Source organism: Orcinus orca, chromosome 9 (assembly GCF_937001465.1).
Source record: "Orcinus orca chromosome 9, mOrcOrc1.1, whole genome shotgun sequence".
Taxonomy (NCBI): Eukaryota; Metazoa; Chordata; class Mammalia; order Artiodactyla; family Delphinidae; genus Orcinus; species Orcinus orca.
Window position 1 is genome coordinate 8,838,167 of NC_064567.1, and position 25,187 is coordinate 8,863,353.

Sequence of the window (25,187 nt, forward strand, 5' to 3'; positions counted from 1 at the left end):
AATATTCTGAAATGCTATACTAGAAAAACAGTTCTCTGGATTTTTCTGCTCCTAAGGATTTGCTCTTAAAAGGCAAATGTAACACTTTGACCAATGAATTCATACTAAAGTGACAATGGATTACCAGTGAGTGGATTAAGAGAAATACAGAATAAGTGGTAGAGGCTAGAGAAGGAAAATAGTGGAATGGAAGTTGCCAAAAGGGACAGAAGCTCACTGATTGGGAACTTTAATCTATTTCATAATTTAAGCCTTGATGTTATAGTCTAAGGGAGGAGCTTCCTAATAAAGGTTAAAGACACTACCTGATCGGGCAGATACTGATGGCCAGGCCTGGGCAATGGAAAACAGAGGAATGGATCAGGGGCTGGAGAGAGCCGAAGAGCACCAGCCGGAAGCATTAATGGCACAAAGAAAGACAAAGTTCTCAAGGAAGCATTGTAATTGCCTTCCCAGTTCATAGTGTATCAGCTACGCTATGTTCTGGGTTTAATTAGTTGTGACAGATCCTTTCACTATTTAAGTTAGAAAGAGGAGAAAGAATAGAAAGAAGAAAAGGAGGGGCATTACAAACGTAACTAAGGGACAAGAGAACTGACGCTGCAAGAGAGGAGAGAAAATTTTGCTTTCCGGAGTGGCAGGAACAGATCTCTGAAGAGCAGAGGGAGGTATGACGACTGGCTGAGCCACCTAGGAGCTGCAAGAGGCGGTGCAACATGTGTAAGTGTATAAGTGTGAACTGGAGAAGAGGTTGGCATTACGCTAATTACTAAAGCTCTCTCTTGGCCAACAGGAAGAAGAAAAATGACTAAAGCAATGACTGGACCAAGCCTAGGCATCAAGGCATGGTAGCAATTCAGTGGGATATTTTAAGGAAAGGAAAGGACTGCAGTTCTTTTTAAGATACAACTGTGGGGCCTTCCCTGGTGGCACAGTGGTTGAGAGTCCGCCTGCCGATGCAGGGGATGCGGGTTCGGGCCCCGGTCCGGGAAGATCCCACATGCCGCGGAGCGGCTGGGCCCGTGAGCCGTGGTCGCTGAGCTTGCGCGTCTGGAGCCTGCGCTCCGCAACGGGAGAGGCCACAGCAGTGAGAGGCCTGTGTACCGCAAAAAAAAAAAAAAAAAAAAAAAGATAATCAAATTTTCATTTTTGCATGATTATTCTGCTATCTTTGGGGAGAGCTGATCATATGAGTATGAAGCAGAATAAGGAAATTAAACATAAATTTATTCTTATTTATTTCTTAAGTAAGAAAATGGCATTAAAATGGAAAAGAAGATTAAATTAAGGTCTAAAAATAGATACTGTTATAGGCTGGATTGTGTTCTCTCAAAATTCAGATATTGAAGCCCTAACCCTCCAGTTACCTAAGAATATGACTGTATCTGGAAACAGGGCCTTTAAAGAGGTGATTAAGGCATACATTGTGTGAGTATGTCACAGAGAGCTGTAGAGACGAAACGAAGACCCAGAGACCAGACTCAACACCCACCCTATAATGGCTTCCTGTATGATCACCTGATTCTCCTTTCAATGCGATTATAACATTCAAAAGTAATCTACTTGGGGCTTCCCTGGTGGCGCGGTGGTTGGGCGTCCGCCTGCCGATGCAGGGGACACGGGTTCGTGCCCTGGTCCGGGAGGATCCCACATGCCTCGGAGTGGTTGGGCCCGTGAGCCATGGCCGCTGATCCTGCGCGTCCGGAGCCTGTGCTCCGCAACGGGAGAGGCCACAACAGTGAGAGGCCCGCATACCGCAAAAAAAAAAAAAAAAAAAAAGAGATACAAGTGTGGACATTAAGTGACCTGCGCCAGCGGCCTTTCCAGATGTCTCGTATATACGTATTCCCCCCAGAAGAGTGATCATCACTTCTGTGACCTACAAACGTAATCTGTTCTCCCTGCTGGAGGAAACAAAGGATACAAAAGTACAAAACAACACCACTACAAGTCTCTGCCCTGGGTTTAAGAGAGAAGACAACAGGTTCCTAAAACAGGAGGAATTATCCAAGAAGCAAACCCGAAAACAAAAAGTCTGAGGAGCAGCAAGCAGTGAAGTATCTACTAAGTAAAAGTAAGTGGCAAGAGGGTGAAAGAAACTTGACTCAAACTTTCCATCTCGTTGTAGTTTCTATCTCTGGGTTAATTCAAATGCGGCACTGATGCTTCATGTTTTTTAATCAGGAATTCTTTGGCAAATAGGAAGACAGATTTACTAAAATTAGCTCAGGCCCGAGGAGGTGATGATTAGAATTAGAAGGGTAAGTTTCACAGGCTCAAGCAGAAGTACAGCCAGAGGTGATGGCACACAGGGAGCAGAATAGGGATGAGACCAGAGACTTTGTCCATCCTTTACGTGGACGTATGTGGCCTCAAGCCTTCACTTCTTCTCCAGCAGCTGCTTCACTCCTCTCTGTCTTATTTACATGCGGCCTATCGTGCTCTACCCAGTAGTCCTCTTGGTTCCTAAGTTTATGTCGCATAAATGAAACAGAGATTCTGATGACATCAGTTGAGATCGCGGGTTCTCTCTCATCACCTGTGGCTAGTGGGGGGAAGAGAGGACCATGTGGTAGAATGACTGTCCCTTTGGGGCAGTAGAGAGAGGATGACTTCTACAAAAGGCACGTGGAGTAGAAAGTTGAGAGTTTGGCAGGAGAAATGATTGGCATTTCTAACTTATTCTATCTATCAAGGTTGTTGTGGCGATTAAGGGACACTTAGAACATGTGTGAAAGCATTTTATAATCTGTAAAATACTATGTAAATGTCAGGTGGTGGATACCTTCCACAAAACTCTCAAAGGGCTCATCATATCTGTGCTACCCTTTGGAAAGAGTAATCCATCTCATTGCTATTGACTCAGAATGACACAAGACTGGGAAAGCTCCAATGCACTAAGAATGGGAAGATAAATTCAGAACACAGATCACAGGAGGTAGGTACTGTTTTAAAACAAACAAACAAAAATGAAAACAAAAACAAAACCCTTAAAGCAGTAGGCTCCAAAAGACTTGATAGAATTACAAGTGGATTTTTTCATTTAAACATCACATTTCCTCCCAGTTTTGTCATGTTCTGGTCCCTGACATCAAGGTTGTAGCAGATGGATTTGTACTGCGGGGACCCAAAAGCTAAACTCCATTCTATAAATGTGTGTCAATCTGTTGTCTGAATGTACATTTGCATTTGTATTTTGCTTTTCTACGTATTCATAAATCTATCACTCCAAAATGTATTTGAAGAATATCATTTAAATAAATGATAAAAACTTGAAACAATGTTTATCAACATAATATTCAACTGAATTTGTTCTTTTCCGTATTTGTATAATTAGCAAGTTACATTCTTTTCTCCTTCTCTGGCAGGATAACATCTTCCTGCTTTCAGATGGTTATGTGGTGTACGTATCAGATGATTCTTGCCAATAGTCAAGTAAAAAAAAAATCACTAGCATTTCTTTCTTCCCTGACATATACCTTACTTTCTTCTCCCTTTCGAATTCTCTGCTTTATTTTTATGATATATAATTTAAGGTATATATTTATTTTTAAGATATGTAATTTTGTGCTGCACTAAAAACAAAACAAAACAATTCTCACCCAATGCTGGTCATTAGCCATTTATACCTTAGCATGAATCTCAGTCAACATGGCTCCTCTTCCAAGGGCATTTGCGTATAAACTTTATAACAGAATAAAAAAGCTTGGCGCAGTGGTTGAGAGTCCGCCTGCCGATGCAGGGGACACGGGTTCGTGCCCCAGTCCGGGAAGATCCCACATGCCGTGGAGCGGCTGGGCCCGTGAGCCATGGCTGCTGAGCCTGCGCATCTGGAGCCTGTGCTCCGCAACGGGAGAGGCCACAACAGTGAGAGGCCCGCGTACCGCAAAAAAAAAAAGCTTTTTTTTTTTTTTTTAATTGAAATAACCATATGTGGAGTTCTTTTTGGTTTTTCCTTGTAGAGGAAATAACCCTCCTCTCTGATGCTGGCTACCTTGACCCATACTGAGGTTACTAACCTCAACCAGGGTTAAGCTAGCCCTGTGCATGGGTGTCTTGTATGTACACGCAGAGGCAGGGCAGTGTGAGGAGTGGAGACGTGGCCATTTGTGTGACAGTCCCAAACACGTAGATAGTGTGGGGTGGGCTGGGTGAGGAAGTTATAGGCAACTATGCACATACACCACTGAGAAGCAAAAGGGGTCTTTGGGAGAGAAAAAATAAGTAACTAAACCTTCCCGCATAACAAATATTGATAAAATGGACCATAGGCAAGCATAAATCTATAACTATAGCACAGACAATGCTTTTTCCCAATGAACTACAACATCAGGTTTTTACCCTAACACATGATGATGCATTGTATCAATAGTCAAAGATACAATTGTATCAAAAGTCAAATAAGCTTCCAGTCAAACAACTAAGAAACCATAAATTGTATTTTATAATCATTTGCCTTCAAAACAACTCTCTTATTGGAAATGCATTGTATTTGTACCTCTATCTATGTACATATATGTATAGGTATAGATGTATACATTCTATAAACTATAAAGAAACTTATTATAAAGAAAGTGAAAACATTCCCCAAATCCCATCCTCCAGGTTTAAAGAAAGTTAACATTTTAGAAGTTTAATTTCACTCTACATATACGAGTAGATAAATAGCTCTAAATAATTCAAAGTGACAACTTGTACTATTTTAAAATGAAAAAATATTTTAACATAACTTCACTAGAATGAGAACAACAAAAATACTGTTGATGTTTCTTCATAAAATATATTAATTCCTAAAAAATAAATAAATAACTAAATCTGCACTTAAAGTTACGCATCTAGTGGCCTCCTGTTCTGAAAAGTTGGGGGCAGGGGGAAAAGCACATATCTAATCCCATAGTTTGGTATTTTTACCTTCTTGCATCTGTAACATTTATACTCTGTTCTACAACTGTAATTCCTAAATTATCTAGTCACAGTCTTACATTTAAATGAATTCACTGCTCAGTATACATCATTGGACCATGGTTTCTTTCTTTCTTTCTTTTTTTCACTCATCTCACTGTTGGTTGGATTGTTTCATTTGTATTCCCAAAGAGGTTGTACGCTTGACATAACTTGCTCAAATTCACTGGGTATAAAATTCATCAGTCATATTTTCACACAAAACTTTCTAAAGAAATATTTTGAGACTGCTTCCTTTCATTAAAGTTGTTTTCAATCTCTCAATATCATGACACTTCCTTTAGGGAATATCACATCCCCTTGACATCTGGGGATCTATGTATTATTTCTTTTCCCTTTTATATTTTGTTCCACATTTATTAGTGCTAGGCTGGCCTGCATCATAATTATGATTTTGGGTATGGGAAGTTCTTTGTTTCATGTTTTTCTATCTATATTCTTTTTTTTTTTTTTTTTTTTTGGTTTGGACTTAGTGACTTTTATGGAAAAGGAATATTTTCAAATTTTCATTACTTTGACATGTTTAAGGAAAATTTTTGAAAACTTATAGTTACTCACCAGGTCTCTCATGCCCATAGCCTGATGAATATCACATGATGAAATAAGCGTAACTACGCAGATACAGAGAACAGACTGGTGGTTCCCAGAGGCGGGGGTGGGGTGGGGAGGGGTTAAGTGAAATGAGTGAAGGGGGTCAAAAGGTACAAATTTCCAGTTATAAAATAAGTAAATCATGAGGATGTAATACGCAGCATGGTGACTACAGTTAACAATAACGCACTACATATTTGAAAGTTACTAAGAGACGAGATCTTAAAATCCTCATTGCAAGAAAAAAAGTTTGTAACTGTGTATAGTGACAGATGTTAACCAGACTTACTGTGGTGATCATTTTGCAATACATACATGTATACACATATGAAATCGTTATGTTGTACACCTGAAACTAATATACTGTTATGTCAATTATACCTCAATTTTAAAAAAAAGAGTTCACCGTAAAAAATAAAGCAGCTGATGAATACTACTTTTAAATCAAAGCTGTATATGTATTTAAAATTTATTTCCTCTAACTCTGTCAGTATATCTCTTTCACCAAATTTTTTTTTTTTTTTTTACTGATTAAGGTAGCTTCACACTTGTGTGAATTTCTGTATATATTCTTCTACTTTTTCTTTACATGTTTTCGTCTCCCTTTTGATCTTTCTGAATCTCTCTGATATTTTTTTCTCTCTTTTCTGATATTTTTTTCTTTCTTCCCCTCTTCATTTTTCTTCCCCTTTTGGGTTTTCCCCTGTTCTCTTTTTTTTCACCTTTGTTTATTTTTTTCCCCTCCCTCCTTTTCCTTCCTTCTTTATTTTTTCACATTTTTTTTCCTGAATTGGTTGTGATTTAAGCTTAGTATTTCCTGTTTTACTGAAAAAAATTATGGTCTTTGTTAGCTGATACATATTTATCCAAGAAAATATTGTTTCTTTCCAAGCTGTCGTTCATTGATATTTATATCAGCATTCCTTTGAAGCAAAAGAGGTTTAAGTTTCTGTTCTTAATCATCTTCTTTTATTCTCTATCAATTGCTGTCTACTTTGAAATCATCATTTACTAATTAATACCATGTCTTTAAAGTCCAAAAGTCAAATTTTAGCTGCAAATGTACACAAATTTTTACATGGCTTTAGTAACAAAGCTAAATTCTGTGTGCTGGGGGATAAATTGCAAAGGGTCCTGTTTTTTCATCCTGCATTTTCAATAGAAACCAAGTGTGTACATTAATAAAAAGGGAAAAAAGCAGTTAATACAAAGTATTCTTTTTTGTGCATGGTACACATATTTGGAACCAATTCTTTTTTAACTTCTTTCTAAATGATTTTCTGATTAACAAGACTTTCCTTAACTCAGAATTTTTATGTCATTTTGAATTCATTATCATAAGCAACTCCAAAAATCCTTCCTCTTTAATTTACCGTCTCTTATTTCTAGCCCATTTTTTTCTATATCACTCCACAATAGTGGCTACAAAAGGGGTTTATAGTAAGCGTCTATGTCTCTGTTAACAAAAGCGGGGAGAATGATTTTGGGTGACAGCTAATAGCTGTTGTACAATAAAATATACTTTAGAAATGCAGTTGTAAATATAACACGTTCTCCTTTAATACATTTGTCAACAAATGAAATAAACGTTGCCTTACCCCCTCGCTTGTTGATCTTGGCATAGCCAGGAGAATAGCTCCCAGACATAGAGGATGAGCTGCTGAAAGCTACATGGGGGAGTCCAGACACAAGTGGCTCGTCACATTTTTCTGAAAAGACAAGAGAGAGAGATTCAATAAAGATCTTTAAATATTCATTGGATAAAATGATTTGTTAAAATAATCATTGAATATAGTACAAAATTTAAAATCTATCTAGCAAATGATTGGAATTTCGGTAACTCAACTATGATCATTCTATAAGCCACAGGCACAGTTTAAACCACCTTCTGATGCTCCAGAGTTACAACCATGATAGAGTGCTTCATTCTGAGGGGCCTCAACACAGGCGTGCTATCTCAGAATCACGAATAACATTGCGGTTGTTTATTTCCCAAGCTTTGGCATCTCCTAAAAATCTTCAGTTATTTATTCATTATAGGGATTCGGGGTTAGAAACATGGAGACTGAAGGAGGGAAGACCAGGAGGAATCATATCCAAACTAAAAGATCAGGAAAGAGGTGTCAGTCAGAGAAGACAAGATAATCACCAACACGAAAAGCACTGCTGTCTAAAAAAATTAATCAGTTCCCATCATACTTGACTAATCACAACTGCACTGGAACCAGGTGTTCCCTCAGTTCTACTCCTCGCTTGGCTTCTACACTGCCATTAACTTTCTTTCCCTCCTTCTTTACTACTGCTGACTCTCCCATTCCACTTTGAGGGACTGTTCTCACCTTCCTAATGTCTAAATGTTAAAAGGCCCAGGACTCAACTCTTGGGGTTCTTTTCAGTCTCCTCTCACTCTCTGGGAGACTGCACCAAGGTCCATGTCTTCTCAGACTGGAATATCCCAAATCCTGCCACCTCATGTCACCTGGTCATCTGGTCCAAGAAGCCATCCGCGATCACTGCTGTGAAAGACTGAATAGCCTTCCTGCTTCCTCCCTTGCTATAGTCCTTCTTTACACAGTAGCCAAAGGGACGGTTTTAAAAATATAGGTGGGTAAGGTGGCTCCTGTGCTCAAAATATCCCCTGGCTCCTGTTCTCAGTCACTTGGAATGAAGTGCAACGTCCTCCAATGGCCCACAGCGGTCCCTGCACTGATCATATCTTCCAGCATCCTTGTGCTTTGGTGTCCAGCCACCCTTTCCTTCTAACTGCAACAACAGACCTACTCCTGCCCTGGCCTTCGCTGTTACTCTTCCAGCGACCACAAGCCTCGTCCCTCACCTCCCCCAGGCTCTGCTCAATGTTATCTCTCACAATGCAGACAAGCTTTCCTAGTCCACCCAGCTCCACGAATACCGCACTGCCCTCACTCTCTGTACCCACTTCCAGCTTTATTTTCCTTCACAGCATTTAGAGCCACCTGACACATTGTGTTTTCACTCATTCCGTTGTTGGGTTGCCTTTCTCTCCCACTCGATTGGAAGCTCTATGGAAATAAAGTTTTTGATAGTTTGTTTAATACTTACTTTCCAGTGATCTGAACAGTACCTGGCACTTGGCACACACTCTCACAACATTTGTAGAAGGAAGGAAGGAAGGAAGGGAGAGAGGGGGGATAAATGAACGAAAAACAACAACTAAACCCAACAGACTCAGAGTCTTAAAGCATGATGCTGAAATACAACATGGTGCAACACCTAACTTTTAGAGAGATGGTCTTAAATCCCCAACAAGTGTTTACACGTGTTCAGTATTCTGTTTAATATGATACAGAACTACACTGTATGCTCTAGAATGGCTGCTCTCTCAGATACTCATAAACAGGAAAAAAAACTAGCAGTAGAAGGAATGAACTAGTTTTCTTGAAAAGTCGCTCAAGTGGATTGAAGTCTCCAATGATACTGGGGAAATGAATTATTATTCATTATCTCACCACTCAAGTGTGTACAAAACTGAAGTTAAAATGAACACATCCATCCTTGTAAATCATAGTTAGATTTCTTATTTTTCTTAGTTCTGCTGCAAGTGCCTCTGAAAAATATGCATGTGTGTATGAATATAGTCCCTGGAAAGTTAAATGTAAAAGAATGAAATGATAAACATAAAATTTATTTTAAAAGTATCAATTCACAAAGTAAGAATCCACAGTGAAGGATTTCATATTAATTGTCTAAAAATTTACTGTTCCGTTTAGATGCCACTGAGCACACATATAAAACCTTGATTTCCTAACTTCTGACTCAGTCTAACTTTGTACAGTCCTTTGATGTAAATTCTGCATTTAACTTTAAGGAGTAATCGTTACTTCAAAAGTTTCCATTATATTAAGAATATGCTAATGTTTTAGCATATTTTTATTTTATTCATTCATATAAAATAAGAATCTATGACATATAGACACTACTACATACAAAATAAATAACCAATAACCAATAAGGACCTACTTTATAGCACAGAGAACTATACTCAATATTTTGTAATAACCTATAAGGGAAAAGAATTGGAAAAAGAACATATATATATTTATTTATGAATCACTTTGCTGAACACCTGAAACTAAGACAACATTGTAAATCAACTATACTTCAATAAAAAATAAAAGAAAATAAAATAATTAAAAAATAAATAAATATGTAAAAAAGAACCTGTGGTGTGTAGGCACAGGAAATGCAGCAGTACATGAAACTGACAACATTCCTGTCCTCATATAATTTATGTTCCAGCAGAAAGTAAAAATAACTAAAACAAAAACAAACAGGTAAAAACATAAAGGTTAATTTATAGTATGAGATGGTGAAAAATACTACAGAGAGACACTGAATATGAAAGAGGGGGCAAGGAGTTTGGGGGGTGGGGTGGAGGTTGAGAGAGTTGCTGTTTTTTGCTGCCTAGTCAAGAAAAGCCCCTTTGGATCAGGTGACATCTGAGTAGTAATTTGAAGGAAAAGAGGAAGTGAGCTCTGCTAGAAATCAACAGGATCGTGCCAGGAGAAGCCTCTTCTAGTTTAAACCTGCTCAATAAGGCTAGCTTATACCTGGTAATAAGGAATGACACATTTTCCAAAAGTAAGCATTCAATGCATATATAGTTACATGTTACACATGGAAAGTAATTAAAATGAAGTTGATAAATAATTAAGTGATCCATTAGCTAGTTTAAATTTAGAATTTAAATATATCAGTTATAAAACCTGAAGATAGTTTATCCTTATTACATTTTTTTAAAAAAACTGACTTCCATAACAAATTAATCATCTTCATAACAAATTAAAATTTTTTCACTGATTTTTAAAACCCACATAAATCAAAATAACAAAATTAGAATAAAACTTGGATCAGGAAAGAGCATATAAAAGGTTATTTGCTTTTTTTAAAAAAGGTGACTATAAACTTATTATCAGAATTTAAGCATTGGCAACCTCACAATCTTCTAAACTGAGACAAAATCTATAACCATGTAATTAAGAAAAATGCTACATAACTGTATGTTCTCCTGGAAGACTTTAACCACAAATATTTCTTGAGATCTTACTCTATGCTCTGTACTGTTCTAACAAGTTTGGGCAATAAAATCTACCTATGTATCACCTATCTATCTATTTATCTATCTATAATCTATCTACCTCCCATCCCCTCATGAGATGCAATAATATATGGACCCACATAAAGTAATTAAACATGAAACAAGAGAATAATATCACCAGTTTGTAATTCAATGCTGAATAGAATATAACCAAGTACTGAAAGTAACAAATAAATTAAAAATGCAGGGCTGTTTTTTAGGTGACTTCCTTGTCACTAGTTGCTCTGTCCTAAGTGTGTGACCTTGAGTATGCCAGTTAACCCCCTATCTACAGATGACTCACATATAATATGAAGAAATTAGCTAAGTTTCTCACAAGCCCTAAAACCCCCTAGCATTGTCAAGCACAGGAGTCCACAGCTATATCCCACAGGCCAAATCTGGCCCACTGCTTGCTTTTGTAAGTAAAGTTGTGTTGGAGAACAGCCCCACTCACTCATTTATGTATTGTATGCGGCTACATTCACAGGGCAGCACAATGTCACAAAATGAGACTACACGGCCTACACCTATGGGATGCAGCAAAAGCAGTTCTAAGAGGGAAGTTTATAGCAATACAATCATACCTCAAGAAACAAGAAACATGAAACATCTCAAATAAACAACTTAACCTACCACCTAAAGCAATTAGAGAAAGAAAAACAAAAAAAACCCAAAGTTAGCAGAAGGAAAGAAGTCATAAACATCAGATCAGGAATAAATGAAAAAGAAATGAAGAAAACAATAGCAAAGATCAATAAAACTAAAAGCTGGTTCTTGGAGAAGATAAACAAAATTGATAAACCATTAGCCAGACTCATCAAGAAAAAAAGGGAGAAGACTCAAATCAACAGAATTAGAAATAAAAAAGAAGTAACAACTGACACTGCAGAAATACAAATTATCAGGAGCGATTACTACAAGCAACCATATGCCAATAAAATGGACAACCTGGAAGAAATGGACAAATTCTGAGAAAAGCACAACCTTCCAAGACTGAACCAGGAAGAAATAGAAAATATGAACAGACCAATCACAAGCACTGAAATTGAAACTGTGATTAAAAATCTTCCAACAAACAAAAGCCCAGGCCCAGACGGCTTCACAGGCGAATTCTATCAAACATTTAGAGAAGAGCTAACACCTATCCTTCTCAAACTCTTCCAAAATACAGCAGAAGGAGGAACACTCCCAAACTCATTGTACGAGGTCACCATCACCCTGATACCAAAACCAGACAAAGATGTCACAAAGAAAGAAAACTACAGGCCAATATCACTGATGAACATAGATGCAAAAATCCTCAACAAAATACTAGCAAACAGAATCCAACAGCACATTAAAAGGATCATACACCATGACCAAGTGGGGTTTATTCCAGGAATGCAAGGATTCTTCAATATATGCAAATCAATCAATGTGGTACACCATATTAACAAATTGAAGAATAAAAACCATATGATCATCTCATTAGATGCAGAAAAAGCTTTGGACAAAATTCAACAACAATTTATGATAAAAACCCTCCAGAAAGTAGGCACAAAGGAAACTTACCTCAACGTAATAAAGGCCATATATGACAGACCCACAGCCATCATTCTCAATGGTGAAAAACTGAAACCATTTCCACTAAGATCAGGAACAAGACAAGGTTGCCCACTCTCACCACTATTATTCAACATTGTTTTGGAAGTTTTAGCCACAGCAATCAGAGAAGAAAGAAAAATAAAAGGAATCCAAATCAGAAAAGAAGAAGTAAAGCTGTCATTGTTTGCAGATGACATGATACTATACATAGAGAATCCTAAAGATGCTACCAGAAAACTACTAGAGCTAATCAATGAATTTGGTAAAGTAGCAGGATACAAAATTAATGCACAGAAATCTCTTGCATCCTTATACACTAATGATGAAGAATCTGAAAGAGAAATTAAGGAAACACTCCCACTTACCACTGCAACAAAAAGAATAAAATACCTAGGAATAAACCTACCTAAGGAGACAAAAGACCTGTATGCAGAAAACTATGAGACACTGATGAAAGAAATTAAAGACAATACCAACAGATGGAGAGATATACCATGTTCTTGGATTGGAAGAATCAACATTGTGAAAATGACTGTACTGCCCAAAGCAATCTACAGATTCAATGCAATCCCTATCAAACTACCAGTGGCATTTTTCACAGAACTAGAACAAAAAATGTCACAATTTGTATGGAAACAAAAAATACCCCAAATAGCCAAAGCAATCTTGAGAAAGAAAAACGGAGCTGGAGGAATCAGGATCCCTGACTTCAGACTATACTACAAAGCTACAGTCATCAAGACAGTATGTTACTGGCACAAAAACAGAAATATAGATCAATGGAACAGGATAGAAAGCCCAGAGATAAACCCATGCACATATGGTCACCTTATTTTTCATAAAGGAGGCAAGAATATACAAGGGAGAAAAGACAGCTTCTTCAATAAGCGGTGCTGGGAAAACTGGACAGCTACATGTAAAACAATGAATTTAGAACACTCCCTAACACTACACACAAAAATAAACTCAAAATGGATTAAAGACCTAAATGTAAGGCCGGACACTATAGAACTCTTAGAGGAAAACATAGGCAGAACACTCTATGACATACATCACAGCAAGATCCTTTTTGACCCACCTCTTAGAGGAATGGAAATAAAAACAAAAATAAACAAATGGGACCTAGTGAAACTTAAAAGCTTTTGCACAGCAAGGGAAACCATAAACAAGACGAAAAGACAACCCTCAGAACAGGAGAAAGTGTCTGCAAATGAAGCAACTGACAAAGGACTAATCTCCAAAATTTACAAGCAGCTCATGCAGCTCAATATGAAAAAAACAAACAACCCAACCCCCAAATGGGCAGAAGACCTAAATAGACATTTTCCAAAGAAGATATACAGATTGCCAACAAACACATGAAAGGATGCTCGACATCACTAATCATTAGAGAAATGCAAATCAAAACTACAATGAGGTATCACTGCACACCAGTCAGAATGGCCATCATCAAAAAATCTACAAACAATAAATGCTGGTGAGGGTGTGGAGAAAAGCGAACCCTGTTGCACTGTTTGTGGGAATGTAAATTGATACAGCCACTATGGATAAAAGTATGGAAGTTCCTTAAAAAACTAAAAATAGAACTACCACATGACCCAGCAATCCCACTATTGGGCATATGCCCTGAGAAAACCATAATTCAAAATGAGTCATGTACCACAATGTCCATTGCAGCTCTATTTACAATAGCCAGGACATGGAAGCAACGTAACTGTCCATCATCAGATGAATGGATAAAGAAGATGTGGCACATATATACAATGGAATATTACCAGCCATAAAGAGAAATGAAATTGAGTTATTTGTGAGGTGAATGGACCTAGAGTCTGTCATACAGAATGAAGTCAGAAAGAGAAAAACAAATACCATATGCTAACACATATATATGGAATCTAAAGAAACAAAAAAAAATGGTTATGAAAACCTAGGGGCAGGACGGTAATAAAGACCCAGACCTACTAGAGAATGGACTTGAGGACACGGGGAGGGGGAAGGGTAATCTGTGACAAAGTGAGAGAATTGCATGGACATACATACACTACCAAATGTAAAAAATAATCGATAGCTAGTGGGAAGCAGCCTCATAGCACAGGGAGATCAGCTCGGTGCTTTGTGACCACCTAGAGGGGTGGGAGGGAGATGCAAGAGGGAAGAGATATGGAGATATATGTATATGTATAGCTGATTCACTTTGTTATAAAGCAGAAACTAACACACTATTGTAAAGCAATTATGCTCCAATAAAGATGTTAAAAAAAAAAGACTATAGGGCCTCCAAAGTGAAAGTATTTACTATCTGACCTTTACAGGAAAAGTTTTCCAACCTCTGGTTTAGTATAATAAATATTCTATGTATCCACGAAGACGAAAGATTAATGATCAATTATGGTAACAGGTAACATACAAATAATGAATCCGACCTGAAGAATTGAGGGCATGTAGATGAAGAGGGTTGAGGACACTGTAGAGAAAGGAAAGCTTAGGCAAAATCACGGAGAGACTACAACGGGGATGAAATTTCCTGGAGAAGGCTGTCGCTGCACTCCACGTGTGCCCATATTGCCAGACTGACTATGATGATGAACTATCTATTTTTATCTCCAACTGTAATAATAGTTATTACACATTCTATCTTCCAAAGAGACAGCTTGCTTGTTGTTCTAGAACACCTGTCTCAACATTCTGCAGACATTAAATATAAGGAAATCAAGTTAGAATTTTTATAGTAGTAGTAGTAGTAGTAGTAGTAGAGAGAGAGAGAATGCTAACATTTGAAATAATTTAGTATTGTATTTTCCCATACTAGGATGTCTTCCAAAACTACAGCCACACAGTTATGGCAAACATTCAGTCTCCAGTGTACTTCCATTCCAGGGAATCTTGGATGAAAACTACAGGAGCAGATGGGCCTTGAGTTTTATTTTCATACAATTTCAGTCAGTCTTCAGACTAGCTGTAAGAATTCTGTACGAATTCATGCTGGAACAGAGGAAATGATTGGCGAAGAGAGATGAAACGGCTGTTGCCCTTCACCTACGAGAGTGTGGCCAAGAGAGATCTCTGTTGGCAAGCAGTATGGGCAGGAATTTGCAAGGTCAAATGACTTCAGAACAGATGTAATTGACATCAGAGTATCATTCAATTGTATCTGTGATTGAAAAATAATGTTGGAAAATTTTCATAACACATCTTTAAAAAGTATAGCACTTAAATACATGTTTTATATCACACATTTGGAAATACAAGCCGGATACCCAGAAAACAATTAAGACTAGCAAAGGACTCCAAAACCAAGCAGTGCTATCAGGACGGAAATTCTAGCAATATCTTTGATTCGTATTTAGGAAAAAAAACAAACTGGAAAAGGCATATTCTCAGGGGAATACATAACTCAATGGTCTCCTTACATCCTGTGCATTCAATTCCTAACTTTTGAAGCTAGAGCTACATTACTCTTCCTGCCTCAGGTTTTATGACCCTTCCTCTCCGTTGTCAGGGAAAATTTCAGAGGCCACACCTCCCCCTAAACTCTTCTGTTTCCAATCTATAGCCTCCTGCCTTGCTCCTTACGGCCAAAACTATCTTCAAATCCAAGCTAAACGTCTGTGCTAATTCCCTAGTAGCATCTCACTTCCTGCAGAGATGGTTTCTTTTCCCCTGACGCTCATTTCAGTGTCTGGAGTCCCGTCTCGATGCTCCAGGACTGTACCGTGCTTCCTGCTCCTGGATTTCCTGATGCTCTGTCTGCTCACCCAGGTGCCCAAACATAGCCAACTGCTGTCCTCACCAGCTGAGAATGCAACTACCAGTGTACCCACCTACTGATGACGATGCTATCCTCTGTACCATCTCCCTGACTTCCTAGACAAAGCATGCTTTTCGTTACTTTGCTTCAAAGACAGTGGAAAATCCTTTGGACAAATAAGGTGGTATTTCTTGTCTAGCCTAGTGGAGAGTTTCAGGATTTGAATGAAAAGGAGACTGAAGTCATGACTCAGGTGCTTCCTGAGTAATCACTGAGGTTAATATTGCCCCTTAAATTCTTCACAAAGTATAAGAAGCATCCGTTTCCACACTCTGACCAAGAGAAGACTTGTATGGGATCTAGTACTTCTTTATTTTAGAGACTTTATTCCCAAGATTATGATTCCTTGTGTGTGTGTGTGTGTTTTTTTTAATTTTCCTCTAAATAAAGAGGAGAGAACAAGGAAGGAAGGAAGGAGGGACGACAGCACTAACAATAACTTCACAATGTTTCTTTACAGCTGTGGCAGATCCATTATTTTTACTCCCTATAAACTTGGGCCGCTGCTTACAGAAGTATTTTGTCTCGATGCACTTAGAAACATGGTGCTTTGTCTTCTTTCCTTGACACGCATTACTTGAATAGGCTCTGTATTTTTCACCTCAGGACTTGGCTAACTTTAGCATTCTATTAAAAAACCGAAACAAACTGAGCTCATTCCACATGTCATCTGTGGAAATCCCATACCCCAATTACTTCTCTCTATGGAAAGGGTGTAATCCTATCTGGAAGCCAAATGTCTTTAAATTTAATAATAATTTACAGATGTATTTTGAAATATAAGTATTGTATTATTCCTTGAATGTATGGCAAGTACAGGAAGTATAAATAAGACTTTCTCTTCCAGTATTTTTTAATAACTTTTTTCAAGTTCAGTTATCTTAACTTAACCTAGTCTAATAAATATTTTCTTGGGATAGTTGTGACTTTCAAAGGTAGTATTAGGCTGAGGTTTTCCCAATATTAGCACATGGAAAAAAGAGCATGTTCTTCACAATAAAAAAATCGAGATTTTATTCCTAAGGGCCAGAATCTGGTTGACTAGCTTCTGTCTTATCCAGAGTCTCCTCAGTTTTTCCATGACTTCAAATGTCTAGTTTTGGGTCCGTTTTTCTATGATTTTTTACATCATAGCAATAGAAAGTAAATGGTTAAAAAAATCCGTGTTATAGGAGCATTCTAGAAAAATGTTTGCTCCTCCTTAGGGCAAAACCACCAAGAACTCCAACTCATATGCCACATATGAAGTTTATATATCTTCACTTCCATCATATTTTCCTCCCGCTCTTCTGATTCATACCTTGCTTTGTGTACCTTCTCCAATTTCCCTGGCCTACTCTGTGTCACTAGAAATGAGACCCATTTTTTTCCTGATCCTATAAAACGTCATACAATACAGAGATAGAAAGGACTCTCGTAATCCATAGAAGTAATCACTGTTACAAGTCTTCTCACACACACACACACACACACACACACACACACACACACACACACACTACATTTACTATAACATATATGTTTAAATAAGCGAGAACATGTACCATCTGGTCTTTAGCATACTTTGACCTATCACAGAAATTCCCATACAAATATTGCCTCCTGTTTTAAAATAAAAATAAATATTGTTTTTGTGTATTTAACTTTATATAAGGACCTTTATTATTTATATCTGCATCTGCATAGCAGGGTTAAATTCCTGCACAGAAAACGCAAGAGTATTAGCTCCTTGGTAAAACAGATTATGTAGTTAAGTGGAGAATTAATTGTCCTTTCATACAACGTATGGAAGAATGGATTTAGTTTCCTTTACCTACTCCACAAAGAACTTAGCGGTCATGAAGAGAAGTACAATTAGTTTGCCATCAAATGCTAATTTAGGGAAAAGTTAAAGATAATGAATTTAGAACTAAATCAACTGAGTGGACATACTTTACCTGGTAGGCAATGAAAATCATTAAGTGAAAAAAGGAGACTTATATCTCCCCCTTTTTCTTCTCACTGAATCTTTCCTGTTTACTAGTCAATGGAGGTGACTCTACTTACATTTTTTTGTTCATTTTCTCTTCAATGGGACACAGCCCAATGTGCTACATAGGCATTGCAGTAGCCATGCGTTAAATGAGGCATCTGTCCCTCTTCCATCTCAGTAGCATAAACAGTACAGACCATTAAACCAAAATCAGCAAATAAAGAAACAGTAACAGCAATCATTTATGGAGTACCTATGTGGCAGGCAATATAGTAAATATTCCAAGAGAATTCTCTCAGTGAGTTACTTTAGTAAGCCTTTGACATAGGTATCATTACCATTTTACAGATGAGGAAGCTTGAGACCTCACAGATAAAGAATAATAGAACCAGGACAAAAACCGAGTTGTGCCTGATTACAAGACCTATGTTTTTGAGGTCTACAATTTCAAGGTCACAGCATCTCCAGATTCACTTTGGATAAAATCTGTATATGTTGCATTGATTGGATTTATTCCTAGGTGTGCAGATCTCCTAATAATATTGAAGTGGTCAGATTTTTCTTACCACTTCCCATTTGGATCCCAGGAATTTACTTGAAGTGATACCCTATACCATGATATTGCAGCAATTTCAATATCTTCTGTCCACAGCAGACCCATACCTTTCAACTAAAAGGAAGAGACTCCTGCAGTTTTACATAGGTGTTCTCAGAGAAAACCATACAGAATCAGCCACTCAACTGATATGCCTACATCCAATGAGTACGACATTCAGCAAAGTACATCAAATTTATTCCATTTATTCATGTAATAAATATTTATTGGGTACTTATTTCCTGATTCGAACTTTATCCCTTTAAAATCCATTTTCTTCACAGTCGCCAGATGGATCTTTTAAAAATGGGGATCAGATTATTCCTGGCCATTGCTCCTGACGGCTTCCCCTCGCACTGAGTATGAAATCCCAACTCCACCAAAGCCTGCAATGGTCTGGCCCTGAGTGATCTCTGGTGTTATTTTATTTCACTCTTCTCCTCTGGGTCACTAAGCTCTTAATTTCACTCTCCTTTCTCTTTTTCAGACACAGAAAGCACACTCCCTCTCACGGCCCTTTCCCCCTTCCCTGCCTCCCAGCTAGAATTCCCTTCATCAGGTCTAAAGAGGGCTGACTTCTTTCCAGGCTGCCCCCAACTCAAATACCATCCTCTCTTTCTCTGGCCAGTGTCTAAATTCACCAACTCAATGTTCACCTTCATATGCCCCAAACATTACTTGCTATTCAATGGATTGCACTGTTTTATTTTGTTCACCGCACCAATCACAATCTAAAATTACCTTGACTGTTTATTTTTTAAAAATGTGTTTATTACTTGTTGACTGGGTAGTAAGGACGATGGGAACGGGGCATGCGCCTGTCCTGTTGAGCCTGTATTCCCAGGGCCTAAGAACCTGGCATACAGCACGAATGCCATAAAAGGCTGTTACATCAATGAATTACTGACAATGAGAGGTAATAAATCCATCCAAATGTGAGGAAGCCACAATCGTTCCTAGTTTTGGCTGTTGAGATGTATTCGCTTTATCTATCCAATGGACACTTTAGCATTTTTCCATTTTAAAAACTGCTTGTGCAGAGAGAGTTGACTTTATCCCATGACGTTACGTGTAGATCTTCCTGGCTGTATCCCACGTGAGAGACAGCATCTCTCTGATCTTTACCACCTTAACATGACCTGTCATTTGAACCCCTGGATTATATTGAGGGTTCTTCTATATCATCAGTACATGCCCTTAGAACTTTTAAAATAACTTGGCTTCAGCAAATGAATTTTGTAAGAGTTGAAGTTACTGACTTTTCTGAGAGAGCTCTTTTACAGCTCTTCTTTGTTTTCAAAAGAACATAAGAATTTGGTATTTCGAATATAACACTTTCATCCTGTATCATTGACAATCTACTGTGATAAGTATTTGTTTATACTTTGATCACCCTGCTATGCGGTGATTTTTCTGGAAGGGAGGGGACTTCAATACGTTCTCAAAATATGGAAAATAGAACATACAGTAGGGATCTTCATATACTTTGAAAAATATTGAACACAATCAGTACCGTAGCATCTGATAACGAATAGATTCAATGCCATTATCTCAAAAAGTTCAGATCAACTTTCTTCCATTCTGCCTTTTTTTAGTCCAATAGCTACATTAGAAAAAATTTAAGGTAGGATAACTAGAAAATCAGTCACGTTGCAAGAATCATGGTTATAAATCAAATAGGAAATTGTCTGGTCTGCATGGTCCAAGGGCGAATTCCTCAAGACTTGTAGTTCAGATTCTGCTGGACAATTAACAGCTGCAGCATGTTTCTGACATATGGTTTAACAGATTAATCAGTTTCAAATTATCTACTGAACTGTTAATACTAGAAAAAAAATAGATTTGTGAGACTTTAAAAAAAAAAAGTTTTTGTCTCCTCTAAGTCGATCTTCTATTTTCAGAGAAATAAATCCTATCATAAAAAATAATATCAACTTTTACCCTTTGTGTAACATAGAAAAGGTTGTGAAATTTAATTCATATTGCTTCATGAAAAAAAGGCAATGGTATTCAAAAATAGCATCAACTGGGCTTCGCTGGTGGCGCAGTGGTTGAGACTCCACCTGACGATGCAGGGGACACGGGTTCGTGCCCCGGTCCGGGAAGATCCCACATGCCGCGGAGCGGCTGGGCCCGTGAGCCATGGCCGCTGAGCCTGCGCGTCCGGAGCCCGTGCTCTGCACCGGGAGAGGCCACAACAGTGACAGGCCCGCGTACCACAAAAAAAAAAAAAAAAAAAAAAATAGCATCAACTATTTGCCCTGGAGCCAGGCAGAGGTTTAAATCTCTAAAATAATGGTGAACAGTGCCCTTTCCTTTTTTTTTTTTAACTTAACTTCTAGTCTTGTAAGGAGGCAGAGGTACCTAGCACTTTCAATAAAGCAATCATTTGAAGAGTGTCAAGGTCAACTGCAGTATGCCTAAATGAACTTGAGGACTCTAGCTGTCAAGGGCAATCTTCCTACACATGAGGTTATTTTGTATTGCAATTTGTTGGTTCACTGGTAAACGTCTCAGTTTTTGACCCTCTAGTTTCACTTACTGGTTAATTCAAAGACAGCATTCACAAAGAAGATGCAATGTACTTATTGACAACCAAGTCTATTTCCTAGTCTACTTAACCCACTTCCACTTTTAAATAATTAACTGAAGAGCTATAGATAAACATCCTCTGGTGTTCCTGACTCAAGTCACGTCAGATTTGATCATGCACTTGATTGGTACAAAGTGGACAGTGGACCATTAGACAGTCAATAAAGTGAAGCTGTTGAAGAATGTTTAATTAATTGACAAATATTTACAGTATGTTAAGATAAAGAAAAATGGGCCATGAAACAGTGCTTATGCTATACTCCCTATTTTATCAAGTTTATATTTATAGACCAGAAAATGGCTGAAAGAATACGTAAACCAAAATGTTAACCATAATGTCACATTTATGATGATAATTGCGACTTTTATTTTCCTGTTTCCTACTTTTTTGAAATGTTCTTCAAATAACATGTATTGATTTTATAATAAGATATGAAAAATAACTAGTATTAAGGATAACTGCTCAGTGATTATGAATTTAAGATGACATGCATTCATTTATTCATTCAACAATTATTTATAAAGTGCCCACAGTAGGTATGCAGCCGGGAACAACACAGAGTTTTCTATTATAATAAATAACACATTTAAAAAATACACAGTGTATCAGATGGTGATAATTACTATGGGGGAAAATAGAGCAGGGAAGGAACTTGAGGGTACCTACTGGGGGTTGGTGGGGGGTGAATGAATGTCCTTTCAATGAGGCATCTGAGAAGCCCTCATTGATAAAATCATTTTGGGGCACAGATTTCATGGAAAAGAGGGAACAAGCCATCAGGTTTCCTAATATCTGTGGAATGGTGGTTTCAGGGCGAGAAATAAAAGTAAGAAAGACCAGGAGCAGGATGGACACGAAGGCCAGTGTGGAAGGAGCAGAAGCGTGGGGTAAACAAAAAGGAAACAGACCAGACAGACAATGGGGAGTGAGGGACAGGCTGGGCTTGTAGGTCCTTGGAGGGGATTGGAAGGAGTTGGGCTTTAGCAACCTTCAAAGGTCTTAAGTCCTTAGAGCAGAAAATGTGATATTTTACCAAATTTAATATAAAGGAAGTGAAAGTTTAATGTAAATAGTTTAATGTATTATTTTTAACATCTTTAATGGAGTATAATTGCTTTACAATGGTGTGTTAGTTTCTGCTGTATAACAATGTGAATCAGATATACATATACATATATCCCCATATCTCCTCCCTCTGTGCCTCCCTCCCTCCCACCCTTCCTATCCCACCCCTCTAGGTGGTCACAAAGCACCCAGCTGATTTCCCTGTGCTATGCGGCTGCTTCCCACTAGCTATCTATTTTACATTTGGTAGTGTATATAAATCCTAATGTATTTTTTTTTTCTGCAAATATTTTTCAAGGTTTTATTGCAAGCCAAAGTTGATTTATCACACACACAAAAAGGTGTGTGGTAGGGAGGGGGGAAAGAATTGTACATTATTATAACCATTTAATTACAGTACATTAAAATGGTGGTTTACATTACAAATAAGCCTGTAAGTTTAAATATACTAGTGTTATAACCCAATGTACAGACTTTCTTTATACAATACATATAATTATCAGGAATGCAAAAAAGAAACAAAAAACCAAAAACATAAATAATGCCCATTTTACAGGTGATTTTAAACAATGAAAACACCAGGTTCTGACTGACAAGTGGGGCATTGGTCCATAAAAACCTTTTCTAAAAATGGAACTATTTGTAGCAGCAATGCTTCTTTAAGCATCTGGATACAAGTCACTGCAAGACCATTTTTGATCAATTTTAGTTATTAACTATATCTTACAAAAAAAAAAGCCTACACATAAATTTATCTTCCAAATATGGAAGAAACACACAATGTCCCACGTTGTAGTGTCCTGCAAGTGTCACATTGATGCTTATAACTGAGTCCTTCTGTGAGCAAGCATACCACACTCATACGGCCCATCACACAGGAAGTCCACAAGGAAAAACAGAACGGAAACACTGGGCAACAGGAAGAACTTTGGAGCTAACACGATCTCATCAGAAAAGGCACGTTTCATAAGATTCGTTATCATGGCCCGGACAGACCTTCAGAAGCTCCTTCTCCGAACAGCGTCCTCCTACAAATGAGATCAGTGCATCTGCCTGGGGTGGCCCTCTACTGCTCATTTCAGAGATAGCACCACATTGGAAGGAAGAATAAGGAAAACCTCCCGAGCTCACTGAGGAGGCTGTGCTCTTCGAAAAGCTTCCAGCAAACAGTGTGCAGTAAGATTGCCAAGATGTGCAAGCTTCCAGGGATGCGCAAATTCTCTTTTAAGATGTCCTGTCAGCTGGCAGCTCTGCCAAAAGGCTAACTAAAACATTTAAAAAAACGCCCGTAAAATGCTTCACAGCCAACCCTAAGACCATTCAGAGGAAAGAGTCCACGGGAGGTGCGTAGGAAAAGCCCAGGAAGGCCTCGGCCGCTTCCTTGACGCTGGCTGGGAGGAAGATACTGTCGGGCGACCGACCGATGGAGTTGGGGACCGGCTCTTCGGTAAACTCGGGATCAAAGTGCCCCAGGTCGCTGGGTCCACTCACATTTGGGTTAAAAGGGGGAGTAATCTTCTTATTAATGAGATCATCCCAGTTAATTAGGGAGAAGAAGACGTGATTCCTCATCTCCATAAAGTCAACCTTGGCACCAAGCCTCTTTGTCCTGTCCTTCTGCAGGAGGCCCTCCAGGACGTGTCTTGCAGAATTTGTAATATTTGGCTTCAACTGGAGGGGTTTGTTCAGCATGTTGTCGTACATCTCAGCTGTGTTTCGGCTATAAAATGGAGGCAGGCCATACAGCATCTCATATAAGACGGCCCCCAGACACCACCAGTCCACGGTCCTATCATAAGGCTGCTTATGAAGCAGGTGCAAGGTACTCGGGTGTGCCGCAGAAGGTGGATGTCGGGCCATTGTGTTCAGTGTTCTCCTTGCAGAGTCCAAAGTCAGTAAGGACAATGTGTCCCTGTGAACCCAGCAAAATATTCTCTGGCTTTAAGTCTCTATAAACGATGTTCAGAGAGTGCAGGTAACCCAAGGCACTGGCTATTTCAGCAGCATAGCAGCGAGCCTGTGGTTCCAGGAAGCATCGCTCCCTCTGGAGACAGTAGAACAACTCTCCATCGTTCATGTAGTCTAGGACAAAGTACAGCTTGTCTGGAAAGAGAAGTGGAGGCCCACCAGGAAAGGGTGTTTCACGTTCTTCAGGAGAACATTCCGCTCTGACATAATATGCTTTTCCTCCTTCTTTTTCAGGACCGCTTTCTTGGTGGAGGAGAAGGTTGGCATTCATGAGCGCAGGCTCCTGAGGTTGGGAGATTTTCAAAATGGACTGAACTTCAGGGTGTTTGCATGCATAGGAGTTACTGGCAATCTTCTGAATAAAGTTGTTCAGGCCCATCCTTCTCTGTTTCATGAAAGCGATGAGAATTGCTACCATGCCCCTCATCCTGGAGTAAGTCAGGGTGTCCCCAGCAGCCTTGGTTTTCACCGTCATCACCACAGAGATGGAGCACGCAGAGGCGTCAGAAACGGGAGACCGGCTCAGCCAACACTCTGTGTTTTTTATAAGACCGATTTTTACAGCAGTTTATGTTTACAACGAAACTGTGAGGGCAGTACAGAGATTTCCCATACACCCGCATTCCAACACAATTATCAACATCACTCCCAAGAATGTTACATTTGTTACCAATGATGAACCTACATCGACACATTATAAGCTCCCCAAATCCATAGCTTATTTTAGGATTCACTCTTCATGTCATACATTTAATGGGGGCTTGAACAAATGATGATGACATCCATGCATCATTGTAGTGTCACAGAAGAATTTCACCGCGCTAAAAATACCCTTTGCTACATCTATTCATCTCCCCCAAACTCCGATTTTATTTTACTGTCTCTATCGTTTTGCCTTTTCCAGAATGTCATATAGTTGGAATCACAGGG

The 25,187-nt window shown here is 38.6% G+C and overlaps 1 protein-coding gene and 1 pseudogene across 2 annotated transcripts in view; both read right to left on the minus strand.

The window, feature by feature from the left end:
• CNTNAP2 (contactin associated protein 2) overlaps positions 1-25,187 on the minus strand; it is a 2,019,732-nt gene that overhangs the window by 1,397,620 nt on the left and 596,925 nt on the right. For both annotated transcript variants that reach the window (XM_049714704.1, XM_049714703.1), the window contains exon 3: positions 7,152-7,262. In XM_049714704.1, coding sequence (XP_049570661.1) covers positions 7,152-7,262 — 111 coding nt within the window. The remainder of the gene's footprint in view (positions 1-7,151; positions 7,263-25,187) is intronic.
• LOC101280111 (serine/threonine-protein kinase Sgk1-like) lies at positions 22,560-24,782 on the minus strand (annotated as a pseudogene).